Consider the following 23,106-nt stretch of genomic DNA (forward strand, 5'->3'; position numbering starts at 1 on the left):
GTGTGTTTTGGGGACCAAAGCCACCTTCTTTGTCCACGTACTGGCCGCAGGGGCAAGGAAACAGGACGGTGGCAGGAAGAGTCGGGCAGAGCCCACGATGCAAGAGAAGGTCTTCGTGCAGCAGCCACTCTGCCCCCAACACACACCCTGCACCCTCCCCAACCCCCTGCTGGTCTCCATGAGGTGGGCCAGACAGCAGAGGGCCGACTGCCATGGAGGGCTGGGCTGGACTTCGTCAACACAGCCATGGCTTCCCGCTAGAAAACATTGTGACCCTAGCGGCCTTGTCCTCTCACAGCACACACCCAAGGTGGCGGGGCCAGGGGGAAGTTCCAACTCCGGGCTGTGCACAAGACCTTGCTGGTCTTGGAGAAGTGAGAAACAACAGGAAATCCTGTGACTCTGGCTCTGGAATTCCCCAAAGGACCCAGAAAATGAAGCCAAAACAAGGATTCAAGTCCAGCCCCAGGCTTTGGGATTGCTGCTTAAATCCAGAGCTCTGGGCCCTAACTAAGTGAGCGCCTGCAGAGCCCCAGCGCCTCCCAAAGCCCCTTGCCCTCTGGCCTTCAGGGACCCAATCCCACCCCAGTCGCCTGCCGCTAGACCAGACACTTTACCAGCCTTCCACCATTCTGCTCTCATAAGTAGACCCTCTGTTAAACTCTCCTCTGCCATTCTGTTTCACTGTAACTATGTTTCTGACCAGGATGCTAACAGACACCACCCCCACAGCAGCCACCACAACCTGCCTTCCTGTTCATCCTCACGAGGTCCCCTAACCAGAGCGGCTGGTCTTTAACTGGGCTACGTCTGGTTCCCTGGCTGGGTTCCTAGGTGCCTGAGGCCGAGGATTTTGCCATCTGTCCCCTACATATATACCTCGCACAAGCCCTGGCACAGGAAGGTGGGATGTGGGGGTGACCACCTCCCTCTCACACCCACTGGCTGCCCCAGCCCAAGTCTTGGGGGCAGTAGCACCCCCAAAGCACTCCTGCGACTGTGTCCCCATGCCACCCAGCTCGGGACCACAGACAACACTCCAACCCACTGGCCTAAGACAGAGGAATGAACAGACATGCAAATGTGCCCAACAACTGAACGATGTCACCATCAGAGAAATGCCAGCTGTCTCCTGCATGAAGTGAGGACACAGGAGGGGGCTCTGGGCTCACCCCTCCACATTTGAATCCTGATAGCCCCAGACACCAGCTGGGGGGGCTGGAAAAGGGTACCAGCTTCTCTGGGCCTCATTTCCTCATCTGCAAAGAGGTGTGTCAGAGTAACAGTTACCACCCCACGGAGCTGGAGTGAAGAACTCACTGGCATACAGTGTGTGGAGCACAGGGCCGGGCAGGCCAAGCGCTGGATAAAGAGAGCTGTTGTTTCCCAGCAACTCTGGGAGCCTTCCAGAGCACCTCCTCCCCCACCCAGTCCTGGGGAAGGCCTGCAGCCTGCCTGCGCTCCCTGCAAGAGGGCAAAGGGTGGGACACACGGACATTCCATGTCCTCCTTCACACATTCCAGCCAAGAATGGGGAGCACAAAGTCTACCCAGTTACCCTCCAAGGAGACACCACCATCCTGCCCCTGTGAGTGACAACACTCAGGCTGCTGACGGCATGGCCAGCATGCCATGGTGTACAAGAGCACACCATCGTGGACCTCTTCTCCGGCCCTTGCCAGCACCCCCAAAACTTTCTCAATCTTGACAGCCCAACACAAGTCAATTTGTGGGCCTGTGCAAGATGTCACTGAGTGACAAGATGTCACTGAGCCTTACAATGACTATTAGCCTGGGGTGGGGTGGGGGGAGCCCTCTCTGTGCCAGCTTCTTGTGAGGAGAGGTTGCTGGTTCCAGATAAGGTAACTGAAGTACAGAGAGGGTCAGTAACCTGCTGAGGGTCACACAGGATTAGACCATGTTCTCTCCTGTCCCCTCAGCTCCTGGTGGCATTATCTAGGCACAGCCATTCAAAACTCTGGTTTTTTAACAACCCTAGACTTTGCCCCACTCCAGCCTCCCACCCATCTGAGCCTAGAAAGACAGTGAGGGCCTGGGAACAGGCAGGGGCTGGGAGGAGAATGAGTCAGTATTACTGAGGCCACGTCAGCCTGAGCAGTCGTCAGTCAGATGCGTGTGTTGTACAGCCAGGCAGACCAGGCTGCAATCCCTGCTCAGGTGCTCCCTGGCTACGTGGTCCGCAGCAAAGTGCTCTCTGAGCCTGGGCTTCCGCATCTGTAAAATGAGCTAGCAACAGCAACCTCCGGGGGAGGTTGGGAGGGCTAAGTGAGGTGACACTTGCAGCACAGCCCATAACTGCTCCGTCATCGGCAGCTAGTAGCATCCTTCCCCCCCCCCCACCCCCTTCATCCAACAGATCCTTACTGAGCACCTGTTCTGTGCCCAGGCCCTTCTCCAGGTGCAGGGAGAGAAGGGGGATCCCACTGCAACATGATGTCTGAAGCTCGAGTGGAAGGTGCCCCCAGCACTGCCTGGACCCCCTCCCTGCCACTCCCCCGAGAGGCCAGTCAGAAGCCAGCAGCTGGGGTCACCTGGCTGCACACAGTAAACAGGAATTTACACAAAGCCAGTTCCACACTCAGCCTTGGGAAGGCTGGAAAACTAACTGCTGCCTTAGGCTGCCGCACACAAGGCATTTCCACCATCAGAAACACATTCCCGATATGTTTGGAGACTGCGGGAGATTACATGGCGTTTCCTGAAGCCCCAGTGGTACCTCTTGGCTCTAGCAGCTTCATTTACTTTTAAGCAGATGGGCTTTAGAACTGTCACACTGACAACAGAGGTGAGGAAGGGCACGAGCCAGAAGTTCACAGAAAAGTAAAGACAAGGAGCAAATAAACATATGTGCCTGCATGCATGGAGCTTTCCCAAGGCCTGGTGTCCATGATCACGCCCATGTGCCCTCCTTGCACGTTGGCCTTGTTCTTGTGCTGCGTGTGTACACTGTGGACCTCGCTCCAACAGGGCCTATGACCCACCAGTCCCCTGATCGCCATTCCCTGCACCACCTCTCACTCCACCCATGTCTAAGGACACCGGAGGCCCAGCAGTGAGGGTTCCTATTCCAGCATTGCCACACTCGGGTGAGTTTCCTGGCATCCTGAGCCTTGGGTACCCCACCGAAGCAACGGTCTTGTCCAGTCCCCGTGTCCTGGCATCTAAAGGGCCCGAAATCCCAGCCGTGCAATAGGGGCCCCTCTGCAGCTATGGCCCCTCCCCCTACCCAGTGCCCCACTCCTTGCTCTGTCCTTAGCCCCAGACGTCTTTGGTGGCTCAGTCCTAATTACCCCTCAGGAGGGCTGCCCGGACTATGGGAATGCAGTGAGCTCAGAGCAATCCATGTAGCATTAGCCCCTGGACGTCCTTCCTTTCCTGGGTCCTCAGATACCCCTACCTCTGTGACTGCTGCTCCCTGTCTCTTCCCTCACTCCCCACCTCCTCCTCCCAACCTCAGGGTCCTCTCCCACTGTTCCTCCCCCACCTCTTCCTCTAAGGCTCGCACTGCCACTTTCCTGCCAATACCCCAAGTTCACAGTCCTCATCACTCTCTCCCCAACTTTCTACTAGAAGTCTCCACCCGGATGGTCCCTGGGGCCCAGCCCCCAGCCCCTGACACCACACTAGTGGTTCCACCACCATCTATGTGCCCCCTCAGACCCTCCCCACCCCAGGTTAACTCGTACTCTGAGATGCCCTGAGGGTCCACCCTGAGCACCACAGGCTGCCCTCCCTGCCCAAAAGGAGGCTTTCATTGTCTACACTGGCAATTCTCCATGAGAGACAGCAGCTCAGGTTTTAGAGTCGGTCCAAACTGGCTACAAATCACAGCTTAGCCATTTGGGTGGGCGAAGTCCAGCAGGTTCCTTGACCACTCCGTTCATTCATCTACAAAGTAGCAACAAAACGACCCCAGTCTGAAAGCAGTCATGGGAGCTCCGCAGGACAATTCAACACCCCATTCTCAGCGTCCCGCCCAGGCTTGTTGATCACAGATGCGCCCTCCCCCCAATCTTATCGCCAACGCAGGCGCTGTCCCCACGCCCTGGACTGCCAGGCTCTTGCCGTCGGAAGGGCCAAGCGGGTGTCGGGGAAAGGCCGGCAGCCGCAGCTTTCCGGCCATTGTCCCCGCCAACCCCGCCCCGGCCCCGGCCACCTACCCGAGCGCGGCGGGCGGCGGGCTCTGCCGGTGTTGGCGCCGCCGGTAGAGCCCCGACGCGGCGAGCGCGCCCAGCCGGGCTGCCATGGCGCTGGCCTCCTCCTTCTGCTCCCGTCTTGGGGCGGCCCTGCTCCGACGGCCCGGAGACCACCCGGGCCTCGGGGGCGGGGGGCAGTGGCAGTGGCGGCAGCGGCAGGCCAGACACGGCGACGTCGATGGGACAGGCCAGCGTGCAGGGGGCGCCTCTCCCTCCACCCCCTCTGGACAGGAGCTCACGTTACACACTGCGATCTCCAAAGGGCAGCAGAGTCAAGTCCAAATAGAAAGGATATTGTTCGTGCAGCGGGGGCAGCACAGTGAAAGCTGAGGTGGCAGGGCTGGGTCCAGACTGGGGAGGGGACTCACTGGGAAGGTCCCAGACAGCACTAAGGTGAGGTCCATGGTGGGAAGGCAGGGTGCCTGGAGGTCCCAGGCTGCTGGGAGCCTGAGAGGGAACCCCAAGCCCCCTGATGTCCTGACGATGGCCCCTTAGCTCCGGAGGGCAATATGGGACTGATCTGGCTTAGGAATCCTGGAGGAAGCCCCATACGTGCCCACATTCGACCTTGTTTCCTTCCCTGAGACCCTGTGCCACAAATGCTGCCTGGAGACCCAGATCAGGGCAGCCTCAGTCCCCTGGATCTGACCAACAAATTGCCAAGCACCCAAAAGAGGTCCATGCTGTGAAAGCTCAGAGAAAAGGTTATCCCCTAACTTGCTAGGGAAAACAGAAGCAGCAGAATCTGATAGAAGACTGGTAGGAAGGCACTATATCCATGCTTTTTTACCTAAGGAGATCAGCAGGGTTATTGTGATCCAAGTGCAAACACCCAAGGTCAGTGGCAGAACTGTGGCTGCTGCTGGTGGAGCAGGCACTATGGTCAGCAGTAAAATAAGGATCCGTAGCACTCCTGGAGATCTTTAACACCGATTCCATTTCCCTGAAACACCTTTCTAAGTAAGGTCAGAAAGCACAAGCAGCATTGGCCTCCACCTTCCCAAAAAACAGTAGCTATCATTCTGAACAGCAGGGCAGGGTACTGGTCCTCCAACACTGAGGTGGAGGGAAAACTTTGGAGGGGATCCATGGCACTCAGATGCCAGGCCCACATACCAAGAAGCATACCTCATCCAGCAAATCCAAATTCATTAACCACCCTGGGGGGCAGCTCTAAAACACAGCCAGATAACTGCAGGCGTTGTGCACAGTATAACTTGTCAATGCAGGTCAATTCCAAAAGTACCAAGCCCTGATCAATTCAACAAATATGTTTTTAAAGGCGGCCACAGAGGCAAAAGGGCATAGAGAGGCTGAGCTTGGAGAATGCAACAGGTACAAAGATCACCTCCCACTCTCTTCTCTGATGGGGATAGCTGAATGCTTAGGAAATCTTATTAGAAAGTTTTGTTGTAGCACCTTTAAGTCAATGCCCAAGGGCCTAGGTACCTTGTACCAGTCCTACTCAGCCCCTCCCATGGGGAAATCCTCAACTCTGGAACCCAGAACATACCCAGAGTCAGAGTTCCATTTAAGGAGGGATTATTTATTTATGGTTTCCACAATTGCAGATAGACCTGGGAAGGTGGCTATAGCCACAAGCGTTTTGTACATCACAATTTGTAAATAAAGTTCAAGTCCAAGGTGACCAAGCACCGATCAATTCAACAAATATTTACTGTAAAAGGAAGTACCAGGGGCTAGAAATTGAGAAAGGAAATTAGAGTCTGATTGAACCCAAATCCCAAATCTGTGCACAGCCTTGTGCCCCCACCCCACCCCCAGTTCTGCAACCTGTCTTGCAGAACTAGGCGTCGGAGCCATGCTGTGTCTCCAGCCAGCACTCTGGCTCTAGAGGACAAAGTTGCAAAGACATAGTAAGAATGATGTCAGCATAAATGGCAGAGTAAGAGCCTTTAAAATGTTGTCCCTCCATAAAAGCAATGAAAACTAGCAAAAACTGTTAGAATCCACTTTTTCAGAACTCTGTAAATTAACCAAAGGTTTGCAGTAACCCAGGGTACTTCATCAAGAAAAGCAGCTGGGGACTCCTGGGTGGCTCAGTCAGTTAAACGTCTGACTTCAGCCCATGTCATGATCTAATGCGCCATGGGTTCGAGCCCTGCATCAGGCTCTGTGCTGACAGCTCAGAGCCTGGAGCCTGCTTCAGATTCTGTGTCTCCCTCTCTCTCTGCCCCTCCCCTGCTCACACCCTCTCTCCCACTCTCTCAAAAAATAAACATTAAAAAAAGAAAGAAAAGAAAAACAGTTGAATCTTGGTAGGAACAGTGAGCTTTATGATATTTTCACTTATCCTAGCCTCTGACCCCTACATCCTAATTCCATTGCTGCCTTAAAAAATAACAGCCCACGTTCCCAGTAATTACGCAGCAGACAGGGCTGAAGCTCCTTCAAACCTTCATTCCCTGGAAGACTCCATTTGAAAGTTTTGTCTTTATGTGACCTCACTCACACATACCCACTGCTAAAAGCCTCTCTTGGGGAGTATTTTTCAAATGTATTACTGTTGTAACTGCCTATGGTATCATAGCTGTCATTGTCATAGGCAATGGATAATAGTGGAAGCAACAATAGACTAATCAAAAAGCTTAAAAGAAAAAACTAAAGGGGAGCCTGGGTGCCTCAGTTGGTTAAGCATCCAACTTCAGCTCAGGTCATGATCTCACAGTTCATGGATTCAAGCCCTGCATTGGGCTCCGTGCTGACAGCTCAGAGCCTGGAGCCTGCTTCGGATTGTGTCTCCCTCTCTCTCTGCCCCTCCCCCCACCTCAAAAATAAATAAACAGAAAAAAAAATTTTAAGGAAAAAATTAAGGAATGACATGTCCTTAGGGGCTTTGAAAAGAACCAAAATAGTCCTAGGAATCTAGAAGGCCACACAAAGCCCAGGACTATGCGCATGCTCAGAGAAGACCCAAGAAGATCCTAACCTCTCACTTCTGATTGACCCTCAGGCTCTGTGTAATCAGGAAGTAAAGGCTAAGGCAGAGTTGTAAACTGCAGGGTTGAATGCTTAAGGTGTGCTGCAACATACACTTAGTGCCCTCAGCAGAGTCCCTTATTGGTGACAGACATTCAAGGAAATGGTTGTCCAATCATTAGCTGGCCATTAAACTAATCAAGCAGAGACTTAAGCAGTCGCAAATGACAGAAATATAGACTTTACAGAATTATTTCTGAAAAGTCACTAAACAAACAAACAAGTAGCAACAACATACTCTGGGGAGTGAGGGGGAATTTGATCTCAGAATCACCACATATTATTTGAAATGTCCAGTTCTCAGCAAAAAATTATGAGACATACAAAGAAACAAAAAAGTATTACCCTTACACAGAAAAAAAAAAGCAATCAATAGAAACCCTCCATGAGGAAGCCCAAATATTACACTTATTAGATGGACTTTAAAATCAGTTATTTTAATTACAAAAGAAAACCATGTCTAAAAAAACTGAAGGAAAGTATGAGAATGATATCTCACCAAATGGAGAATATCAATAATGATGTAGAAAATATATAAAATAGGACCAAATAGAAATTACGTAGTTGAAAAGAAACACTAAAAGAGTCCTCCAGGATGAAATTAAAAGACATCAGACAATAATCCGAATCCACGTGAAGAAATAAAAAGCAGCAAAGTATATTTAACCTTGATATAGTAAAAGTAACTATATAGATAAAAATAAAAGACAATATAAATGTATTTTTTGTTTGTAAACCTATTTTTCCCCTCTGATTTAAAGACAACAGCATAATGAAATAATTTAACACAAAAGAAGGCAAGAGTGTAGGAACTAAGAAACAAAAAAGACATAAGATACATAAATAAATAGTAAATTGTAAATGTAAAGTAATTACATTAAAAGTAAATGGATTAAAATCTTCAATTAAAAGTCAGAAGTCAGTATATGCATTTAAAAAAATCTGCTTAGGGGCGCCTGGGTGGCACAGTCGGTTAAGCGTCCGACTTCAGCCAGGCCACAATCTCGCGGTCCGTGAGTTCGAGCCCCGCGTCGGGCTCTGGGCTGATGGCTCGGAGCCTGGAGCCTGTTTCCGATTCTGTGTCTCCCTCTCTCTCTGCCCCTCCCCCGTTCATGCTCTGTCTCTCTCTGTCCCAAAAATAAATAAAAAACGTTGGAAAAAAAAAATCTGCTTATATGATTTCCTCAAGAAATTCACTTTAGACAAAAACAAATAGTTTGAAAGTAAAAGCATGGAAAAGATATACCATGCAAATAGCAACTAAAAGGGAAGCTAACATCAGACAGCTAGAAGCTAACATCAGACCAAACAGACTTTAAGACAAAAATTGTTATAAGAACAAAAAAGGACCTTTTATAGTGATAAAAGAGTCAATCCAGAGGTGCCTGGGTGGCTCAGTCAGTTAAGCATCTGACTCTGGCTCAGTCAGTTAAGCACCTGACTCTTGACTTCTGGTCAGGTCATGATCTCATGGTTCATGGGTTCAAGCCCCACATTGGCCTCTGTGCTGATAGCTCAGAGCCTGGAGCCCACATTGAATTCTGTGTCTCCCTCTCTCTCTGACCCTCCCTTGCTCATGCGCTCTCTTGCTCTCTCTCTCTCTCTCTCTCTCTCAAAAATAAACAAACATTAGGGGGAAAAAAAGCATATTCTCAGATCACAATAGAATAAAACCACAAATCAATAATAGAAAGAAATTTAGGAAATTTACAAATATGTGGAAATTAAACAACACACTCCTAAAGAATCACTGAGTCAAAGAAGAAAACAAAGGAATTAGGAAAAGATTGAGATGAATGAAATGAAAACACAACACACCAAAGGGGATGTAGCTCAAGCAGTGCTCAAGGAAAATTTATAGTTGTACACAGTTGAATAGTTTTCACTGTAGTTATTTATACTTGTGTAATAGGGGCACTTGGCTGGCTCAGTCAATACAGCATATGACTCTTGATGTTGGTGTCTTGAGTTCAAGGCCGATGCTGGGTGTGGAACCTACTTAAAAAAATTAGTTGTATAATAATTTAAATACTTGTATAGTATAAAATAGCTTTATAGAAATCAGAAACAGAAGAATAAACTAAATTCAAAGCAAGCATTAGAGAGGAAATAATAAAGATTAGAGAAGAAATAAATGAAATAGAGATTAGGAAAAATAGAGAAAAGCAACAAAACCAAAAATGGTTTGTTGAGAAGATCAAAACTAATAAACCTTTAGCTAGACTGACCAAGAAAACAAGAGAACACCCAAAAGACTAAAATCAGGAATGAAAGAAGGGACCAAAGTTAGAGAAACTTAAAGGACTATAAGGAAAATGCTGTGAACAATTGTATGCAAACTAAATTACAGCAAATTAAATAACCTAGCAGAAATAGACAAATACCTAGAGAGATACAAACTACCAAAACTGAATCAACAAGCAGTGTAAGATCCAAATAGGCCAACAACAAGTAAAGAGACTGGATTTGTAATCAACATCTTCCTACAAAGACGAACCCAGGACCAGATGGTTTTATTGGTGAATTTTACCAAATGTTTAAGTAGCATTAACACCAACCCTTCACAAAATCTTCTCAAAAAATCTACCAGGAGGGAACACTTCTCAACTCATTCAATGAAGTCAGCATTACCCTGAATCAGAAAAATATATCACAAGAAAACTACAGATGAATATCACTTATGAATAGAGATGCAAACATCCTGAACAAAACTGAATCTAGCACCATATAAAAAGTACTACATATCATAACCAAATGGGATTTATTCCAGGATATAAAGTTGGTTTAACATCCAAAATCAATGTAATACATCATATGAATGCTGAAAATGCACTTGGCAAAATCCATGTTTTTCATGATTAAAAAACAAAAAAACACCTCTCAACAAACTAGGATTAGAAGGGTATTTCTTCAACCTGATAAAAACCCAGAGCTAACATCATACTTAATGGTAAGAGACTGAGAACTTTCCCTCTAAGATCAGGAATAAAACTAGGATGTCCAGCCTCGACATTTCTTTTCAACACTGCAGTAGAGGTTCTAGCAAGGACAATTAGCAATAAAAGGAAAGAAAATGTATCCAGATTGGAAAAGAAGTAAAACTCTCTATTTGATTACCACATACTCTTATACACAGAAAACCCTAAACCCCAAGGAAAACTATTACAGCTAGTAAATGAACTCATCAAGTTTGCAGGTAAAAAACCAATATACAAAACCCACTAGCAATAAGCAATATGAATATGAAATTAATAAAACAATTCCATTTATACTAGCATCATAAAGAATAAAATGCCTAGGAATGAATTTAACCAACAAAGTATAAGACTTATACAATGAAAACTATAAAGCATTGTTGAAAGAAACTAGAGAAGACCTAAATAAATGGAAAGACATCCCATGTTCAGGGATTGGAAAACTTGCTATTGTTAAGATGACAATAATGTTCCCCAACAAATTAACCTACAGATACAACACAAACCCTATAAAAATTCCAACTGCCTTTTTTACAGAAATGAGCAAGCCAATCCTAAAATTCATAAAGAACTGAAGAAACTCAGAATAACCAAAATAATTTGAAAAAGAACAAAGTCAGCAGGCCAACATTTTGTAATTTCAAAACTTACTACAGAGTTACAGTAGTAATAATTAAACAGTCTGGTACCAGCATAAGGACAGACACATACATCAGTGGAATAGTATTGAGAGTCCAGAAATAATCCCATATATCCATGATCAACTGATTTTTGACAATGCTGCCATGACAATTCAATGAGAAAATAATAGTTTTGTCAACAAATGATGCTAAGACCACTGGACAGCCACATACAAAAGAATGGTTTCAAACCCCTACCTCAGGCCACATATAAAAATTGACTCACAATGGATGGAAAATCAAAATGTCAGAGTTAAAAGTATAAACTCGTAGAAGAAAACATAGGAATAAATCTCCATGATCTTAGATTAGGTAACACTTCCCTAGATATGACACCAAAAACTCAAGCAATCAAAGAATAAATAGATAAATTGGACTTCATCACAATTTTAAACTTTTGTGCATCAAAAAACACTATCAAGAAAGTTAAAAGACAATCCACAGAATAGGAGAAAATATTTTGCAAATCATATAGCTGGTAAGTGTCTCACATCCAGAATACATAAAGAACTCTTAAAATCCACTAATAAAAGGACAACCCAATTTTAAAATGGGCACTGAAACCAAACAAACATTTCTCCAAAGAAGATGTACCAGCAGCCAATAAGCACATGATAAGATGCTCAACATGACAGGTTGTTAGGAAAATGAAAGTCAAAAAAGTGATACCACTTTACACCCACTAAAACAAACAATAAGTGTTAGTGAGGATGTGGAGAAAATTAGAACCCTCACACATTCCTGGTGGGAATGTAAAAGTATGCAGTTACTCTGAAAATAGCTTGGCAATTCCTCAAAAAGTTTAACATAGAATTACCAGCAATTCCACTCCTAAGTATATGCTCAAGTGAGTAGAAAATATAGATAGAAAAATTCATAAAAGCCAAAAAGTGGAAACAATTCAAATGCCCACTACAACTGAACACATAGACAAAATACGGTAAATCCATGCAATGGAATATTATTTGCACCTCTCCCCCAAAAAAGGAATGAAGTATTGATTCATACCACAACATAAATGAACCTTGAAAATATTATGCTAAATGAAAGAAGCCAGGTTAAAAAAAAAAAAAAAGCCCATATAATGTAGAGTTGTATTTATAGAAAATACACAGAATAGCCAAATCTATAGCGACAGACTGCACATTAATTGTTACCAGGAGCTGGGGGAGGGCAGAATGGGGACTGACTGCACATGGGTATGGGGTTTCTTTTGGGGAGTGATGAAAATGTTCTATAGAATTAGTGGTGATAGTTGCACAACTGGTGAATGCACTAAAACCCACTAAACCATACACCTTAAAACAGTGAATTTTATGGTATGTGAATTATATCTCAAATGTTTAGGGGTGCCTGGTTGTCTCAATCAGTTAAGCATCTGACTCTTGATTTCCACTCAGGTCATGATCTATCTCATGGCTCATGGGATCGAGGTCATGATCTCATGGTCCATGGGATCGAGCCCTACATTGGGGTCTGCACTGTCAGCACAGAGCCTGCTTGGGATTCTCTTTCCCTCTCTCTCTCCCTCTCTCTCTCTCTCTTTGCCCCTCTCCTGTTCATACTCTCTCTCTCAAAATAAATAAACATTTTTTTAATGTTTATTTATTTATTTATTTTAATGTTTAAAAAGCACATGTGTAGTGAAGAATGCAGCTACGTAGCTTACTAGAGAAACAACAGAGGCCAAGGCCACCATCAAGTTGTGAGGCAGGGCTGTCACCCCCTTGTGGCTGAGCTGTGAGAGCCATCCCCAGGGCAGCCAGAGACACCACTGCAAACAGCCTCTCCACAGCCAGCTTCCCTCCCCCACCTCCTCCCTTGACCCACTGGGAGGCCAAGTCCTTGGTATGCATCAGATGAGTGATGTTTTCCAACCTTCTTACCCCACATGAAATCGGACTTTGAATGCTTTTATTTTCTTAACTGGAAACTCAGGCATCAGTGTGGACACATTGTTGGTTTTATTTACATACATACATTGGGTCGCGTCATCTTAGTGAAACACTGTCCTCTCAGGTAAGTATCCCATTAACATGTTTATCTTGTTAGGCCATATTGAGTAAATATTCACCGTCAGGAATTTAGAAGATTTGAATAAACAGAACAAGGAGGAGAGTTAGGGTGCCCCCTCTGCCCACCCTCCCTGGAAATGAAGACCTAAGGAACATTCAGTATGACTCTGCACTGACAGATTGAACAGAGAGAAGCAGTGTAGCTGGAGAGGCGGGACAGCCACTGTGCCTACAAAGCCGGGCCCCTCTGCACAGTAGGATGCCCGGGCCATCTTGTAGCAGCTCCCAAGTGCTGACTGCTGAATTTTCAGTAATTTTGGGAACCAGTTAACATCATGTTGGTAGTTTGAAGTGAGCCGAGGTGGGGGTATTTTCAGCCCGGAAATGGACACGCTACAAATCAGACCCACCACCCCCCCACCGCACCGCACTGGCAGGGTCAGAGTCAATGCCAGAAGTCCAGAGAAAGGGAGGAGTTGAGGAGTCTTGGGTGCTACCTAGCCTGGCCTGGTCTGGGGCTCAGGGTCCAGCTGCATGGCACTCATCATCTGCTTCCCACAGCTCCACGTGCTGTGCTCAGGCCCTGGCTGCCATCTTAGCTACACGCTGGCAGGCTCTTCTGCCAAGGGGGCCACTGGGCATGCTCCTGAAGAAAGTAGGGACCGGGCACCATGGAGGGCAAGGGTGCTGGTGGATGTGGGGACCCAGATCCAGCAGCCCTGCTCTGCACTGTACAGAGGCCCAGCTCGGGAGCTGGCACCTGGTGGCCTCAGCAGACTAGGGTCGTATGGTGGGTGGGACTCCACCCTACAATAGGCCAAGCCACTGACCTCACCAGCTGTGAGCGCCCAGTCCCAAGCTGCACTTGGAAGAGGGCCAGTGACAGGCTGGGACCCTTAGCAGGGGTGTGACCTGCCTGGGCCTTCACATCCTCATTGTAGACCAGTGCTGATGTCAAAGGTCCCTCCGGCTGGGACAAAGATTCGGGTGTTTTTAAGGTCCAGAGTCTTTGGGCCCCCACCAGGGCTGAGTTTCCATCCCACAGCTTGCCCACCCCCAACCACACCCGGGCCCTCCTTACCCTTCTGCCCCAGCTCAGCCCAATCTGGGGCTTCAGACCCTCCTCTCCAACCTCCTCCCAGCACTTCCTCAGGGACTTGTCACAGCTCTTCCAATCCTTCATGGCCCAAACTAGCTTGGGGCCCACGCCTGCTCCACCATTGGGCATCGTCTTGGATTCCACCCTCTCAGTCAGGTCCTCCCATTCTACCTCCCAGACCCTGAATCCCCTCCTCTTCTCCACCCCCAAGGCTGCCAATGACAAGAAGCCTCCCTTGTGGCGGACCTCCTTCCCAATCTCTTCCTCAGCAGCCCTTTCTCTCCACAGCACCTGCAGGTGTGTTTCCAAAGTGCACGGCCGTGTACAACACTCTGGGCCACTTCACTGGCTCTCCCCTGCCCTCCCCTTGGCCTTGCTCACTCTGGTCCTGGGGCAGCTGGCACTTTATACAGTTGGCAGGGTGCGTGAGGTGTACGAGGAGAAGGTTGTTTCCAAGTCAGCCTGGTTCTAGGTAGCGCAGGTGGATGTGCAGAGAACCAGGATACAGCATGGGCATTGCCCTGGGGTCTCATGGGGGCAGTGGGCATGCATAGGTCAAGGTGGCACACAACAGAGTGAAAGCAAAACTCCACAGCTTCTGGGACGGGAAAAACATCGCCCACCCCAATGGCTGGGTTGGATGTCCCATCCTCAGCTGGCCTGGCCCCATGCCTGTGAGCGGCATGGGGCGGGGGGGGCGGAGGGGCACAAGCCAATCCCAGCCTGGGCACTGCGTGTGGCAGGCAAACTCTGTCCCAGACGGCTCACAGCTGCAAGAAACAAATGAGCAGGAAAAGAGCCCACAAGAAAAGAAGCAAGCCACCAAAATATTCCTAGGGGCATCTCTGAGGAGTGGAACTGTGGGTGTTTTCTTTCTCTTTTTCTGTTCCCATTATCTTTAACGTTTCTGGGGGTTTTTCTAGCTCCCTGAGATGAGCAATGTTACTTTTACAAGGAAAAACTCCACCCAGTGTTTTCCAAAGTTCACTCTGGGCCCTGTTTCATTTGATGACCAGCATTTCTCAGGCTCGGGGCACCTGCCGGACCCCTGCAGCAAGCCAGGGCGGGCTGGCCCTGCTCCCAAAGCTGCCTGCCTTCCCTGGGCTGGGGGGCAGCCCCTCCCTGGAAGGCTCAAGGGACTCAGGGGCGACAGGAGCCCTGCCAAGAGAACAGAGGTGCCTCTGTCTCTGATCTGCCTCAGAGCCTGCAGGGTGTTGGGATAAAAGCTGCTGCCAAAGCTGGAGGGGTGTGGCCCTGCCTTATTAGGGTGTTTGCTGTGCCGGGGCCACCTCGCACACATCCCACTCAACGCTGGTCTGTGCTCCTGATGCTGTCCCTGTTTCACTCTGTCCCATCTTGTCCTCATAAGCTTACATGTGGGGGACCAGGAAGCGGCAGGGAAAGCATGGGCTCCAGAGCACATGAGGAGGGGTGAGCCCTGGAAGGCTGGCTGTGTCCACAGACTCAGGCCATGATGGAGTGGGCAGCAAAGTGCATCTGAAACAAGACATCTGCCATTTTGGGTGCCCTAGCTGCCCTAATACTGTGGGCCAGCGTATCCCCACCCGCTGGGTGACCACTCTGCACATCACACCATATTTGGGGTCATCACCCCACCCTCCGTAGCTGTTCCCCATTCCTGGGTACGGCTTCTCCCCAAGTCTTTTTCCTAGCAAAACCACAGGGTTTTCTCGGCCCACAAACCACAAGTCAAAGAACATCATCCTGCCAGGGCTTGGCTGGAAGGGGGCTGCTGGGCCTTGGAGACCATCCCCTCCCACCCAGTCTGAGTCATGCACTTGTACCCAGCCATGTTCCAGAAAGGACTGCAGAGGCCAACACTGGCCAGATACTAGTGGACATGTGACTGGCCTCCTAAGTCACTCAGCCTCTAGGGCCTCAGTTACCTCATCTGTGAAATGGCACCAGGGCCTGGGAGCCCAGCCTGGGCCAGGCCTAGGGGAGTGCCTTGTCCCCACCCCCTGAGCAACCTATGCTTGGGCAGAGTTTAGTCAGACCCCCACACAGACCCCTTATCATTTTTAACATTGTCACCGTTTTCACCGTTCCGGCTTACAGAGGAGGAGACAAGGGCCCCAGAGGTAAGATCTCCTCCACAGGATCACACAGGTGGGGGTCCGGGAAGCTGATAGAGGCCCCAGTCTGGGTTTTAACGCCCTGCCCTTTGGTTGTGACCTCGGGTTGGTGCCCCGGCCCCTCTGAGCCCTGGTTCTCCTCTAGAGAGGGGAAACCTGTGCCCATCTTGCAAGGTAGGCGGGAGGGGGGCGGGAGGGAGCTTCACCTGCTGCGGCCGGACACCCCGGTCCCGACGCGCGCCGCTACCCGGGCCGGACACCCCGGTCCCGACGGGCACCGCTACCCCGGCAGCCAACCGAGGTCTAGGGGCCGGGCCGGAGGCGCGGCAGGTGGATCGGCCGGCTCCCCGGGGCGGGTGGGGGGGGCAGGGGTCGGGGCGGGGGTCCCGTCCCGCAGTCCCGCCCAGGCAGGCGCCCTCCTGGCGCGTGGCGCCCTCCGCCCAAGGGCGTGGGGGAGGGGAGGGCTGTTACCTTCCCGTCATTGTGGCCGCGCGCGTTGAGCCCGTGGTCGCCTCGGGACCCCCTCCGACGCCTCCGCAGCCGGCCGAGCACCCGCCCGCAGGTCCCTCCCGGGAGCCGAGCGGGGAGACGCCCAAAAAAGGCCAAGAGCGGCTCCGCCCGCCGCGCAGCCCAGCCCGCGAGGTGGGGAGGGGGGGCAGGGGTGGGGTCCGCCCCGCCCGCGAGGGGGTGGTGGGAAGCGGGGAGAGTGGGGGCGGAGGGGTGGGCCCTGCCACTCGGCGCGGCCCCTGCTCTGGGGACACCCGAGCCTGGCCTGCGGCGGGCGCGGGTCACGTCCTCCCCCGCCCGGGCTTCGCTCGCCACCTCCCCGGATTCCCGGCATAGTTTTCCTTTTAAAGGGAGTGAAGTTATAATAACCACGAAGGAGCCCCCCAAACCCGCCGGGACGCCCCCCCCCCCCCGCGCTCCCGCTCCGCTGTCCCCGGCCGCCCCAGAACTCTAATGCTGGCGGGCCGACCGGGATTGGGGGACACCGAGGGACGGTGCTCGGACCACCTCCCCGCTGCCTCCAAGCCCCGAGCTCCTGCTGCGGCCCCAGGTCCAAGGGAGGGGTCACCTTCACGCTTCCGTGCTTCACACAGACCTTTCTGGGCACCAACTCCCTCCCGGGGGCCCTGGGGACCCCCCAGTCCACGTCGTCCCACCCCGGGGGAGCCCAAGGCGGAGGAGGGCGTCCCTTCAACCCGTGAGCCTAAGTCTACATACTGAGATGCCAGACCAGTGCTCTCCCTGGGAAATAACCATTTCACCCAAGCATGTGAGTAACCCCTAACCTAGCAAAAGGTACCTTACAATGGAGAAACCCAATGCCCGAGTTGGGAGGAGAACCGAGCACTCCTTTCTATGATGAAGCACTACTGACAAGATAGGGAAGAGCCCTTTAAAGTGCCCCTGTGACACAGAATCATTTGCGGAATCTATTCTGAGAAAAATATTACATAAACAAAAAAAACCCCTCACTCACTCTACCTACAGGCACATATTTCCAGCTGGGCTGTGGAGTGTAGCGTATAACTGGAAGCAACCCAAATATCACACCGTGAGGCCAGGGCCGAGCCTCCTGATCTATTAACCCTACTGAACATCAAACATCCTATCACTTCTAGCTTGGCAACAGATAAAGACTATCTAGAAATGACAGTGCAAAGTAGCAACCCACAAATAAACAGTGGAATTCAGAAGGGAGAGTTGATAGTGACATGCAGAGTTACACCTGCAGAAATGAGCTCGATAAAGGCGTCTGTTCCTAAGCAGCTGGTATCTTGAAACCAGAGCAGTTTGCACTTGTTAGTTCTTTTGCAGTGGTGTCCTAGCTAATAAATAGTGTTTTACTGCAACTTGATGGTTGATTAAGCATCAAGTATGGATGACTTCTTGGTTCATCTGCCTGTTTAAGGAGAAATGCTTTCCACAATTGCTGATGCAGAGGAACAGGTGTGCCAGGGGCTGTGCTCCAGAAATGGACTGCCTGACTCGATGGTTCATTGAATGTTGGGGTCCTACAGGAACCAAAAAGATGAAAAGTAGAAGGGAGAACACCACAGGGACCTGCTCCCTGCCCCAAGGGGATCCCACGCCTACCTGAAAGCCTGAAAGCCTCCTTAGCATGGTTGCTGAGCACAGGAAGATGTGCCTGTAGCCAAACCAGAGCCCTCTGCTGCTCGCCCGACCATGTAGCATGCCTCATCCTGGGGCCAAGGGCAAGCTCAACAGGAAGGAGCTTGGTGGCAGCTGTGGGCATCAGTCAGCTCTGCTGGAAGATACGAAGGTTCCAAGGAGCCATGTGCCAGCCTCATGCAGATTTGCAGGAAAGAGCTGCAGTTGCCTGGCAGTGGTCACTCACATATTCACTCACTCACACCCATTCATCCCAGAGTAATGATGCTATTCAGGCACTGGGGGTAGAGCAGTGAACAAGAGGACATACGGTGGGGGGCAAACAGTAAATAAAACATAAACGTGACTTCAGGCAGGGACAGTGCTGCAAAGAACAGAACAACATGAGGAGCTGCTTTAGGTTGGAGGCATAAGGAAGGCTTCTGAGGAGTGGCATTGGAGCTAAAACCTGAATGAGGAAAAGAGCCAGTGGGGGGGGGGGGCGGCCAGGGCAGTGGCCCTGAGGTGGGAATGGGCTTGGGAGCTCAAGGTCAGAAAGAAGGTGGTGTCTCTGGAGAACAGAGAGGCAGAGGGCATGGGAAATAAGGGAGAGGGGCCAGGGGGCCAGAGCACAAGGGCCACATTAGTGTTTGGATTCCACCCTTAGAACAGTGGGGGATTCTGGGGCGCCTGGGTGGCTCAGTCAGCTCAGTTGGCTAAGCAGCCGACTTCGGCTCAGGTCATGATCTCGTGGTCTGTGAGTTCGAGCCCTGCGTCAGGCTCTGTGCTGACAGCTCAGAGCCTGGCGCCTGCTTTGGATTCTGTGTCTTCCTCTCTCTCTCTCTCTCTGCCCCTCCCCCCCAAGCTCTGTCTTCTTAAAAATAAATAAATGTTAAAAAAAAATTTTTTTTAAACAGTGGGGGTTTCTAAGCAAGGACAGACACAACACTCTCTGGGACTCAGGGGGCTTCCCCCTCATGCCCCTCTCTAGCTGACAGCTACACCTGAGCCAGCCCAGTGCCCAGGGATGCTAAGGTAGGGCTCAGGGTTCATGGAGCCAAGGGAGGGGCTGGGCTTCCTCCGACCAGACCAGCCTAATTAGTAGCATGAGGACAGAGAGAAACTAGGGATCCCAAAATGCCTCAACTTGTATCTAGATTCAAAGTCCCACCCCCCTGTGATGGTGGGGCCTTGCAGCCCCGAGGAAGTCTCAGGGTCTCTCACCATGGCCCAGGTCCCAGAAGGAGCCAGGGTGCCTTCCCAGCACAAAGGACCTGTGTCATGCCTATTTAATGATGGCCCATGTGAAATGAGGCACCCTAACCATTCTGCCCAAAGGGCCTCTCCCCCAAATCTGGTTTAGGCATCTCCCCCTCGGGGCACTGGGGATAGCTAAACTGGGCTGTCGTCAAGCAGGAATGTATAACTGGAACCAAAGTGTATTCCAGAAGTGGCCTGTGACAATCCCCAGGGAAGGACAGAGAAGCACCTGGATGGCACAGAGGAGAAGCTGGAGGCTCTAGCTGGAGCCTGGCCAAAAATGAGTAGTGGGTGCACACCCGCCTCTATACGCCCACAGAAAGCAGATCATTTGCTCCTTTAACAATGAAATATTTCTATTTTAAAATGGGAGCATGCCTTCAGACAGTGATCTGCTATTATACACATCATCTGACCAGCCCAACATGACCTTCCTTCTTCCTGGCCCAAGCAGAGCTCAGTGAAAGAAGTCTGATTACCATTATGGCAGAATCATAAGCCACCAATTCTTTTAGAGCTTGCAGAACAAAAGAGACTCAGAGGTTGTCTTAGCCTATGGAGAACACAGAACCCTTCTTGAGGGTCTGGATTACCCAGGGGTATAACAGGACCACGGAGCTTCACAACTCCTTTGCAAAGACAGGCTGGCCTTGGACTCTGAAAAGAAAATGCCAGTTCTCTCTTACCTTAGCTCTGGGGCAGGCTTGATGCAAGTCACAGACTTGGAACAAGTTGTTGGCCTCGCACAACCCCAAACAGCATTCAGGAATGCCACATGTTTGCACCACAAAGCATCACTGCGTGGTCCAACAAGAAATCACTTGTGCACTGTGATCACAGAGATTTTCACCTGCAGGGGCACCAGCCTCTCTCTGCTCCTAAGGACACCTCTCTTCTACACATGGGGTTCTCTTTGCCTCCTCTTTCCCATTAGGACAGCCAACCCACCAACCATCTCCAACCTCTGTCCAGAATAAAAATCAGCTGTGCCCGCACCACCATGATCCCCAACCCCAACCTGTCCACACTTGGTCTCATCCACAGAAGGCCTAGCATCCAGCCAAGGTGAGCAGGCTTTCATCATCTGCATGCCACGTAAGGGTGTGTGAGGCTAAACCAGGAGGCAGACCACCCTGGGGCTGTTTCTTCACCCCAACATTAGCAACATTGTCATGATCACTTAAAGGACATAAAGGGAATGGCAGGGACCAAGCCCCATACACATCTCAAAAGCAAAGAGTACCCCTCAGGCGCCATGCAGTGTCTCTACCTCAGGGGGCTGAGTCTCCACTCCACCTCCTTCTGCTGCTTCCTTCCCTGAGCGCTGCCAGCACCTTCTCTGGGGGAAAAAGCAGCTGCCCAGCCCGCTTGGCACAGCCACTTGGAGAAGGACTGGGCAGCAGCTACTGGGAGTGTCCAGCCGCCACGGGTACCCAGATATTCCAGCGTCACCTCTCCCCAGGCAAGAGGCTCCGCTTGAGCTGGAGGGTGGGCCGGAGGCACCTTGGGGTCAGGAGAGGGTGGAGGAAGCCAGGAAGGAAAGGCCGGCCTCCCTCGGGAGGTGGTTGCAGGGCGGGCCACTGAAAGCCCATTCCCCCCGCAGGCCCAGGAGCTGGGCCAGCAGAACAAAGGAGCCACAGCTGCCCTCCACATTCAGAGACCAGAAAAGAGGCAGCTGCCAGGGTGGCATCCATTTGGCAGCCACTAAAAATGAGCATTTACTAAACTCCTGAGTTCATGAGTCCCCAGGGAGGCCTGATGTTTACAGCACTTACACACGCCAAAACCAAGCCCTACAAGGGCACAGAGAAAAGAAAACCCACAACTACTTTGAATAACCCAAGGACAGTTACTGAGACACCTTCTTGCCAGTTATTATTTTCCATGAAAGGAGGGAAATCTCAGGATTATTTATATGATTTTAATTATTTTCTAATCTTTTGCTATAAAAATTTCATTGTAGGGGCGCTGAGGTGGCCCAGTCGGTTGAGCGTCAGACTTCGGCTCAGGTCATGATCTCACGGTCTGTGAGTTCGAGCCCCTCATCGGGCTCTGTGCTGACAGCTCGGAGCCTGGAGCCTGGAGCTTCGGATTCTGTCTCCCTCTCTCTCTGCCCCTCCTCCACTCACGCTGTCTCTCTCTCTCTCAAAAATAAATAAGCATTTTTTTACAAGTTTTTTTTTTTTAATTTTCATTGTATTGGGAAATGCCCAGAAGTAGAAGCAAACTTCCTTGAGCTTCACCCCCAAAGATGGTGCCAACAATACTCTGATTCCAGTCTTATCTGCACACAGTCACTGTGCGCACAATTGTGATCCTTTTGTGCTTGAAATTTCACATCATTTCTTCATGGCAAACGTCCATGCTGTGCAGCACTTATCAGAGCTGCCCAGTTGTACAGCTCCGGGGCATCCTTCACACTGTGCTGTACACACTGTCCCAGGGTCTCCTCGGACTCGTGCTACTTTGTGGGCAGAGGCTGGCATTCACAGGCACTATGTGCACAGTTCGTAGATCCAGCTTTCATGAGGATAACCGGGTTTTGTTTTTCAGTCAAATTTTATACCCGAGCATGAAACTATTTACTTTGTGCAACACGGCACCCAACAGAGGGCTGGCTAGATAGACAGCAGGCACCAGTGATGTTATGCTCTATTGCCATGTTGTTTAAAATAACCTGCGTCCGTGTTATAAATATGCTATACACCGTGTTATAAATATGCTATGGAGAATGTAAACTCTCCAAGACAGACTCGCCTTGTTCACTGCTCTTTCCGCCAGACCCAGAACAGGGCTCTACTCAGAGAAGTTGCTCAGTAAATATTTGTTAGATGAACGTCGTTTTAAGCATTCTTGGTAAGTTTCATACGCTTGTGAGCTGCCTGAATGTGAATGCATTATCACTCTTGTTGATCAAAACATCTCAGATGCCATTTTACTCACCACATGCAGTCCTGAACTGAATTTGTACAAACAAAAAAGTTTATTTACACCTAGGGAATTCATAATGTGAAGAAATCTCGATGGAAAGAATTCTTTTAAAAACAGAATTTTTTGCAAAGGCACCTGGTGCTCAAACTCATGTTACACATTGCAGACTCTGGTAGCTGCACAAGAGTCCAAGGCTCGCCGCAGGAGAGGCAGATGTGGCGGCCCCGAGGCACAGCGACTCTGACCAGAGTGGATGTTGTTCGTCAAATGCGCATGTGCAAAGGGAGGCCCTGGGCCGCTGACCAGCAAGCGCCACCCAGATAAGCCACAATTCCACTGGCACATCTGTCCATTAGGCTCCGGTCCATTAGTGTGAGGTCCAAGCCTGAGGGCACAGCAGAGACTCACCACACATTTTTTTTCTCCTGGGGACACCCCAAGTTGGCAATATGAACAGGCTCAGAGCCCAAGGATTATGCCCGGTGAAAAGCGGGTGGACACACGTGGGAGACCAGGGGCTGGGCCTTTATTCTGTGAAGTTCAGACATGACAAGAGTTGAAAAACCTACACTGTTCAGGGCAGTGCAGCATGCTGGTTTGAAGAGCACGGACCATCCAGTCTCACACTTACTGTCACCGAGGCAGGTGCTTCCCTACTGTGGGCCTCAGTCTGCTTATCTGTAAAATAGAGCAGATAATAATAGTACCTCCTTCATAA

At 50.2% G+C, this 23,106-nt stretch overlaps 1 protein-coding gene and 1 long non-coding RNA gene across 7 annotated transcripts in view; one reads left to right on the forward strand and one right to left on the reverse strand.

The window, feature by feature from the left end:
- LIMS2 (LIM zinc finger domain containing 2) overlaps positions 1 to 20,751 on the reverse strand; it is a 42,452-nt gene extending 21,701 nt beyond the window's left edge. The window contains exon 1 of one of the 5 annotated variants that reach the window (XM_058715647.1): positions 20,728 to 20,751. Coding sequence is in view for 4 of the 5 variants with exons in the window: in XM_058715648.1 (XP_058571631.1) it covers positions 5,008 to 5,156 (149 nt within the window). In the remaining variant the exon portion in view is untranslated. Of the gene's footprint in view, positions 1 to 4,181; positions 4,448 to 5,007; positions 5,234 to 16,553; positions 16,803 to 20,727 lie in introns of those variants that run through there. The other 4 variants (XM_058715650.1, XM_058715651.1, XM_058715648.1 and 1 more) reach the window with 4 other exon arrangements.
- Positions 15,839 to 21,630, forward strand: LOC131503886 (uncharacterized). 2 transcript variants are annotated; one of them, XR_009257675.1, is made up of 3 exons: positions 15,839 to 16,088; positions 20,392 to 20,522; positions 21,421 to 21,630. It is a non-coding gene; the product is annotated as an uncharacterized LOC131503886 (long non-coding RNA). The 2 variants fall into 2 exon arrangements; XR_009257676.1 differs by lacking the exon at positions 15,839 to 16,088 and having other exon boundaries at positions 18,927 to 20,522.
- The last annotated feature ends 1,476 nt before the right edge of the window (positions 21,631 to 23,106 follow it).

The sequence above is a fragment of the Neofelis nebulosa genome, chromosome 2, assembly GCF_028018385.1.
Source record: "Neofelis nebulosa isolate mNeoNeb1 chromosome 2, mNeoNeb1.pri, whole genome shotgun sequence".
Lineage (NCBI taxonomy): Eukaryota > Metazoa > Chordata > Mammalia > Carnivora > Felidae > Neofelis > Neofelis nebulosa.